Source organism: Mesitornis unicolor, unplaced genomic scaffold, assembly GCF_000695765.1.
Source record: "Mesitornis unicolor isolate BGI_N332 unplaced genomic scaffold, ASM69576v1 scaffold8289, whole genome shotgun sequence".
NCBI classification, from domain to species: Eukaryota; Metazoa; Chordata; class Aves; order Mesitornithiformes; family Mesitornithidae; genus Mesitornis; species Mesitornis unicolor.
The window spans coordinates 43,919-52,730 of NW_010209184.1; the positions used below are offsets into that span (position 1 = coordinate 43,919).

Below are 8,812 nucleotides of genomic sequence, written 5' to 3' on the forward strand. Positions count from 1 at the left end.
GAGACCAGGATCAGACCTCACATTTCTGCCCTCATAGACATCTCCCAGATAGTCTTGTAATGCATTTTTTGTTTGCCTTAATCTTTTCTGACCTGTTCATAGTTTTCACTTAGAAAGTGTAGCATCTACCCTGGCCCCGCTCCTCCCTACATCCCACATGCAGCTTTCAAATGAAATAATGATTCTCACAGCAACCTCTTTGAAGTACAATGCAATTGAAGGAAGCAAAGGATTCTGGAAAGAACAACATCATTCAACAACTTTCAAACAGAAGAAAACAATCATCAAACACAAAAAGCCCTCAGGGTTTGCAAAATATATTGTCCTTTACACAGAGACTTCATTAAAACAAGTTGACTGATCTCTACTCAGACTGAAACTTACCCAAGTGCAAGCTGTCGACATATGACTGTAGCATCATTATTGTCCCAGTGGCTCCCACAAATTGTTCCCCAGATTCCATTCAAATAAACCTCCACTGTACCTTCAAACTTATTCTTGCCGCCCTGGAGTCTCACTGACCCTGGTTAAAAAGAAAAATAAAAAAATTAAGCCTCCAAGGTACTCCACTGCTCAGTTAATATATCCTGCACAAAAGACTCTGAACCTTATTTTCCATCTGCAAAGGGAATTCCTGTTTCATGTGTTACTATCTTACTTTGTGCTCTTTGGGTGACCTGCTTCTAAGAAGCACTCTGGTACATCTAACATTCTTATACACTGATATACAAAAGCTTATAACCTTATTTTTCCCATTATACTGAAAAAATATCACATTTCTGATCCTCCTCCTCCTACAACTTAATTAAAGATCTAATCCCAAAAAAGTATATACAGACTACACATAATTATGTAAATGTGGTTACAGCTACCCAAATAAGGAAAAAGTGTACATATATATATATATGAGTGCTATACTTTTATCTTTCACATAATTCCATTCAGTTTAAAGGAATCAAAAACAACCACTGGACTGCATAGCTTTTGCTCTGACCCATTTAACATTATGCATGTCATGGATGTCAGCAGTTTATTTTAGCCAAAGCATTTGTTCATGAATGCATTTGTTCATACTTGTTCTCAGACAGAAAAACATTGGATGTAGTTCTATTAATTCATCAGGTGTCTTTAACAAATTCTCAGACAAAACAAGTTAAGAACATGAGGAATAGTCTAAAATAAGTGTAGGGGAAAAAAACTCTATTTCTTGAGAGCTACAGAACACACAAATCCAAGAAAATGAGTAGATTTTGCATTTTTATATTACAATGGTTTTACTTGAAATGCCTGACACATCTGCTGTTGAAGGTAGCCAAGTGCCACTGGTAAAGGTGGGGAATGCTGGTCATAAGTATAACTCTACGGAACCAGAACAGTCATAACAGAGTAGTAATTCAACAAGAAAGAATACATTTATGTTAAATTATCAAACATATCCTAATTGTATGCACTAGTATTGCCTGAAATCTCAGTTAATCCATCTGTCTCTGCTCTGTGATTTACTTAAAATCAGAAGATACACCATCACCCGGCTTGCAGGGGTTTTGGCAATGGGAGAAAACAGTTTTTGTGTCTGCATTTCATTGTACATATGTTCATGTATGTGTATATATTAATAATAATAAATAGATCCACTTTTTCTTCTCAGCTTTCACTAAGATTGTGTCCTGGTCATTATTTAGTTCAGTTTTATAAAAACCCCCAAGCCAAACAACTGCAGAATAATTCAAGGAATTAATTAACTTAAAACTTGTTTGTTTGTGTTCCTTTTTGCCTTCTCTTTACTTTCTCAGCAGTAGGTGACTGTGCAGTAAATTACAAATAAAATTTTTACAACTCAAGTTACAGAGTGAACTATCATTCAGAATAGAGGATTATTAATTACTTAGATATAACAATACTGTAGACGTGTTACATGTTGTTTATCTGTCTTTATAATTTTTCTCTTTGTGTTATATGTCACATACAGACAGTCTGGATTTTTTTTTTATTTCTGCTCTTCACCAGACTTTTGTATAGACGATTATTTTCACTTGAAACATCAACTCAGTCATAGCAAAGTGATTCCTCACATACCAGAAATGAATTTTGAAGATGTCATCCCCAAAAATAAACTTATTTTCATACATGATTGCTTACATTCTTGCATGCCACCTCCTGAAATCAATACAGTGTTTCCTGAGTATACATTACACAATATTTCTATTCAAATATTTGAATAAGGGAGTACTTGAAGAATAAAATTCTCATCTAAGGTCTCCATGAAATAATTTGGCACACTCCTCTTTCTGTATTTACATACAACAGTGGAAGAATTTATTCATGTGCACAGAGCAAAAGATAGCACAAGAGATAAGTTTTGCACATCAGAAACTCTTTTACCAACAATTAAAAATGAAATATAGTTGAAATCCTTTGTCTCTCCAGTAGAAGCCTCAGAAAAGAAGTTTGAAAAGCACAGAGTTCTCACTATGGACATGTACCATTAAACAAAGAAAACAGCCTTTCCCTCACCGCCCACTCCCCTAAAGGACCCTGGGTGATGTCTGGTCCCTGCTGAAGTGGGAAAACACACTAGTGGTATCAGTTGGTGAGGAAGGGAAAAATGGAAGGGGCAGTGCCTTATTTCCATGTGCCTGTGGGAAAAGACATAGATGAAAACAATAAATGAGGGATATTAGAAAAATTCATCTAATGTAGCAACAAAATATTTTGTTTTGCCTTTTTTCTGTAGATTTATTGCTGCTAATAAAGGTAGCAGCATTCCTAACAGACCTTTGTTCACCTCGCAAGAAAAGACGATAAAGAACCAGCTTCTATCAAATAGAAGAGAAAGCACACAAGATGATTGTTAAAGGTAAGTTTTCAACAAAATTAGAACATTCTTGATTTTCACCTAATAATTTAATCTAGAAAGAAATAAAAAGAAAGCCTATTTGTACATGTAACTAATATTAACCTTTTATTATGCCTGCTGTTTAATAGTGTTAACTGAATGGTTAATAATGGTATGGTTATGGTATAATAATTCTAACATGCTGCATTGACTCACTACTATTCTGCTAGGACAGTGTTGATTTCTACAGATATGATTAATCTAAACCATCTGGGGCAAAAGCCAGCATTCTCTCCTCAAGCAAAACAAAAAGTGAAACTATTTTTTTAAAGAAAAGTCATCATTGAAAATCTTCTGAAAGTTTTAATATCTCTACTATATTTTTATAATTCCATTCTAAGTGTTTCTAGAACAGAATTTCAGCACTGTATCAAACAAGAGTAATATGATACAGTATTTTTTGTTTCATATGCACTTTGAAACATGTGTCAACCTATATCACATGATGAGTCATAATTATGTAGCAAACAAATCAAAGAGCAAACTAATGAGGAAATAATTGCTCTGTAGTTGAGTCAAAATGTTGCCCTATTTGGACCCCTGGTAGTTATTTTACTAGATCAAGAAAAACATTAGTTACAGTAAAACTGATACCTCTTAAAACATTACAGAACTTTAAAATACAGACTTTCGCTTATTTTTTTCTTTCCAATAGATAAAACTCTTACTTTTGATGTAGACTGATCATAGGGAATTGCAAGATGACCAGTATGATCTGCGATCATGTATGTTTATGCTGTATTACCAAGTATCTATTTATTAATGATTCAACCTTGTTATTAAAAATGTGTTAATATCTTAATTGCAAGATAACCAGTGTTTGCATTGTTAAAATCACCAGAAAACACTCTTATCATAAGCAGCGAGAAAACTAATATTTAGCATGATTAAAAGGATACTGGTTAATTCTTAATTTCACTGGTTAAATCTGTTACATTTTAACACCACAAGCCCATACTGCACATCAACACACATGCCCAAGAGGCTTCCTTCTGTGCTCTGGAGAAGTGCATCTGAATTAAAACTTGGAAAACAGGTCTGGCTTAAGTGTATGCATTGGAAGCTCTAGGTTTCTGGAGTTGTAGATGCGGTAGCATCTCAGATTTTTTAAGCTATCAGTTTTCAGCTCTTTTAGTTGCTGAAGAAAACTAAAGATGTTGGGAGTAGAGCTAATGCAGTGATATCTACTCTGGCTTTTATGCAATGCTCTGAGAAACACATGCTTTCTCTATAAGGTGCCAAGCCATTGCTTGAAGTGCTTACCAAACCTTCACTGCCCCAACACCAGCTCAAAAGCAGGGAACATGAGTACAGAGATTCTACCCATGGCTCTCAAGGCCCTCCTCAGCACTGGTCAGAAAGAAGAAGGATGGGGAGAGGTGAATTGTCACCACGAGATTTAGAAACAAGGGCACAGGAGCACAAAGCAGGTCTACTAGGACGCTCTAGGACACATACTGTGGTCTTAGGATGGACTTAATTCAGCCCTGTATTGAAGAATACAAATCTACTGCCTTGACAGAAACTTCTTCATTTATACACACAAAAAATACATATGCATTTCTTCTAATTAAGTTCTAGCCGAGGTTACTGACTGTCAGTTTGTGTTGTTTACATACAGTATGGTAATTTTAGTTTCCCTGGTATCTGCCCAAGTCAAAGTCTTTCCTATCTGCTATCACTGTTCAAAAGAGATTAAGTTATACTGGCAAATGCAAGGAAGTAAGCGTATCCAGTGGGTGATGCTGAGACTTGCTCTGCAACACCTGCCATATAGACTCAAAATGAGACGCACACAGGAAAAAAAGAGAGAGGAAAACCTCTCAGCCAACTTTTAATTAACTCAAAAGCAGAAGAGCTTCAAAGGAATTGTGCTGTAAACAGCATGAGTGGTCTGTTTGGCCTCTTTTCCTATACCATTCTCACATCCAGAGATGCTGGGTAACTTCAGACTGTATTTTATTTTCTACATTTCACTGAGAACAAGCATTGTTGTTACTCTGTGTGACTGAATTGCAAATAGAATGGGAATTGCTTCCACTTTTGCTGTATGTGTAAGTGCTGCAGCAGTGGGGTTTATGGTGTTGGCTAAAGGTGTGCCAGTATTTTTCTTCATGAACACCTGGGTTCAAAGGTTTGTAATTTGGCTGTAAACGTGGATTTGGAAAAGAGAGATCAGAAGTAGAAGTTGCTTGTGCCTTTCACCTAGGTGCTGGGTGCTCTGAAATTGCAGGTTTAAAGCAAAGCAAAAGAAATATTTTGAATTTTGGAAATCTGTAAAAACAGCAGATATTTTTATTTCTGCTTTCATTTACAAGGTGTTCCAACATGGGATAATGGCAGAGAAAGACCCTGCACTGATAATTCGTCTCCATTGCCTTGAAGTGAAGTCCAAATTGACATAAAGTGTGAGGTTCTCCTATTGATACATGCTGTATATCCCCTGTGACCACATTACAACTTGCAGCATTTCAGCACGCTAGTGGATGATTCATAATACTAGAAAATAGTTTATCTCAGTTTCAGAATTAAACTAATTCATCAGTTCACATGAGGTACTTGTAAAAAATCTACCTGTCTAATCTAACACCAGTTCAAATCAGTGGAAACTTTTCTTCCCTTCCAGGATCAGACCTGGCTAAAATCAAAGAAATTCATCCTGTTGACTTCAGCAAAACTATAGATGACACTTACTGAGATCGATGAATGCTGTTGTCCGTCACTTTTCTTGGGCAGTGCTCTTAGTCTAAAATTATAACTATTTTCTCCTGGTATTTTAACCTTGGAAAAGGGTGAGTCCATCAGAACTACTCTTTAAGAATTATCATGAGAACTTTAGCAGATAGCATTATTGCATACTCAAGGACCCTTATATTTGAAGTTCCATAAATATTGTATGTAATGAGTGTGTAATGTGCTGAATTGGTTCCTCTGCAGCACTGAGATTCATCATATCAACGATCAATGGTTTAAGGCTCTTTAAAAAACATAAGCAGAAGATAATGGGCTCTAAAGGACTGCAATTGTCTTACGTAGTAGAGAGCTGTAGAAAATGAGGGGTCTCATGCTGTGTAGCTCTAATAAGAATGGTTCCAGAAGAGCTGCTGCTTAGAAGGAAAACATAGCAGGTACAGAGAATAATCTAGTGTTCAGACTGTGAGCCTGAGGCTTGATTCTTCTCTCACAGAAGTTTAGTGAAGCATTAATTGATTTGCGCTAGTGGAATTACCCTGTGATAAAAGCAACTTAAATGGAAAGACTCAGCAATCTGGCCATTCTGGAGATGTGTATTTTATTTCCAGTTCCGCCACTCAATGGTAGTGTGACCTCTGGCAGTGACACTTACTCTCTCCTTGTATTCTTTCTCTTTTGTAAAATAAAGAAAAACTGTTAACCCGCTTTACTCAAAGAGCTTTAAATTAGCTATGTAACAACACAGTATGAACAACATACCATGCAGAATACTGTAGCTACATGCCACATAAACATTGTGTGGCAGCAGTGCGGAAGCAGGCCTCTTTTTCGAAGCATGAGTACATTATATTTAAGTTGTTAGTAGCAGTAACTATAATATAAAATTCTGCTCAACTTACACTGGTTCTGTTTACGGAGTACTCTTGTATTCATTTCTTTTCCTCTAGGATTTCCTTGGTTAATCATGGTAATTTATATACATTTATATTTGGTTTACTTGTTTTCAAGGTATGAATAAATAATATTACCCAGATGTGTCTCATTTTAGAAGGAAGGAAATGAAACACCAAAATCTGTTATTGTAAACTATAAAACTGAATTTAGACTGGTACCACATAGTATAATTGCAAAGGCACTTTAAAAAAAAATCATTCAGCATTAATGTTAAAATATAAAGCAGTTTAATATATACACCCACACAAGTTTAGCCAATTAACTTTGCAGCTAAGTCTTAATATTTAAGCTAGAAAAGCCAGGAGAATTGCAGTTGAAGCTTTGAACATGATATTGTATTTAGTTGCTTCAGGTGCCTAATAACTAAGCATGGGCTTCCTTAGCACATGTACTAAAGCAACAGATGTAGTGAGTTTATCTCTGCATAGTCTGTCCTTCTCTAGCTATGAACTGCATCATAACACTGCCTTACTTGCATTCTTGTAAGAAAGGAACATACTTCAGGACGAATGTTATAATAATGCTCATTTCTGGGTAAATGGCTTGATTTATTTCCATGCTGCACCTTAACCCATCTCACACATTCTCTAATTCTTTCGTATTGCCTTCAGGAAGGTTTTTGGACAGACATTTGGCCTGTTGATGTCACTGAGAGTTTACCACTGAGTCCAACAGAGGGAGGTGACCTTTCAATTAGAAGGTATTGGCTGTTGTTCAGTAGCTATGTCCTCCCCCTTTACAGAGACTAACCTGGATTTCCTTTTTCTGGGTAAAGAAGAAGAAAAAAAAGGCAAAAAAAAAAAAAAGCAGCATTCTGTAAAGACTGGAGAAACACTGCTAAACCCAAACCATGCAGTATTTCTGGCATTTTTACGTAAATCAAGTTTGTGCTGAACTTATGGGGGATTCTGGAACTTACTTTAGCTAGTGCAAGAGTGGATTCTTAGCACTAAGATTGCTTCTTCACTGTAACATACTAGTCCAAGATCCTCACAAAGTATTTTGGAAACCAGACTGAAGAATTCTGAAAATAGCTATAAATAAAATGGGCTAAATTAAAGAAGCAACTGTGGGACTCTCTCCCAAACTGAGACAAGTTAAAAGGCACAAAGTCTTCTGGATTTATTTTTTTTTTCATATGTGTCTAGTTACTTGTTTTCTCCTCCGTGGCATCAGCTGCCTGGTTCTTTCCGGGGAAACATCTGTAATGCATAACATCATCCTATCTTTTTGAAGGAATATATTTGTCTTTCAACACAGCTTTGGAAGCTGCCTAATTTTTAATGCATGAATGATCAACATGGACTGTGGTGCCTCCATAGGCTCTTCTTGTGGTATTTTATACCAATATGTATAATCATTATATTGTTCAAATTATCGCCTTTATTTCAGTTCCATATCTGACACGCCTTCTAGGGCTATTGTTCAAAGAGAAAGATAACCATCCTCTTCAGAGATCTGAAAGTAAATTAATAAAAAAAACCCCAAACCCAATCCAAAACCAACCTTCACAAGAACAAAATTATTAATGATAATATTAATGATCAACTTCCTTTATGACCTTATGATCTTATAAAATATGTAAAAGGAAGGGCAAAAAAGAAGGAAAATTTCATTTTCATTGTAACAATTATGCTTATTTTTAGTATAGATATAGATAGGACATAATTCTTATTTAAGTAGGAGATAATACTAGAGAAATACCAAAGAAAATGTGAAGTCATTCAAAACGAGACTGTACATAAATATATTTAACCCTGTGGAGGGGTGCCAACGCTGATGAAATGTAAAACTGATCAACTGCTCAAGGGGTGAATGCTGAAATTGCGGTTCGGTCCTTATGCACTGAAAACTTCCACGGAACTCAGTGCCGGTTTAGCTAGGAGGGAGTGAGGGAAGCACAGGTCTCCTGGTTGCGTTCACAGACGTCCTCAAGCACCAGCGCTAACTTACAAACCCCATTATCCCACAGTGTGGTGGGAAAAAAAGAAAGAAAGAGGTACTCTGTAAGCAGTTCGCATTAGGAGTAAGGCATCCTTTTGTTTTACCTTCTGCCACTTAACTTCTCTAAACCAAGCGCGCCCGATGAGAGAAAGGAGAATGCCAGTCTTGGCTAACCCAGCCTGCTGAATACTTACGGCACAGCTTCTTAACGCGATTTACCCGGTATTAAAATAGCGTCGGAATAAAACAAGGTAGGACCTTCGTCCTTCCCATGCAGCTGTTAATGTAAATTTTTAAATCTCCTCTCAGAAAACCCTTTGCTGC

The 8,812-nt window shown here is 36.4% G+C and overlaps 1 protein-coding gene across 1 annotated transcript in view; it reads right to left on the reverse strand.

The window, feature by feature from the left end:
* PRSS12 (protease, serine, 12 (neurotrypsin, motopsin)) overlaps positions 1-523 on the reverse strand; it is a gene marked incomplete at its 5' end in the record, with an annotated part of 35,884 nt that extends 35,361 nt beyond the window's left edge. The window contains one exon of the mRNA XM_010192786.1: positions 385-523. Within this exon, the coding sequence (XP_010191088.1) occupies positions 385-523 (139 nt within the window). The remainder of the gene's footprint in view (positions 1-384) is intronic.
* Between the last annotated feature and the right edge of the window lie 8,289 nt (positions 524-8,812).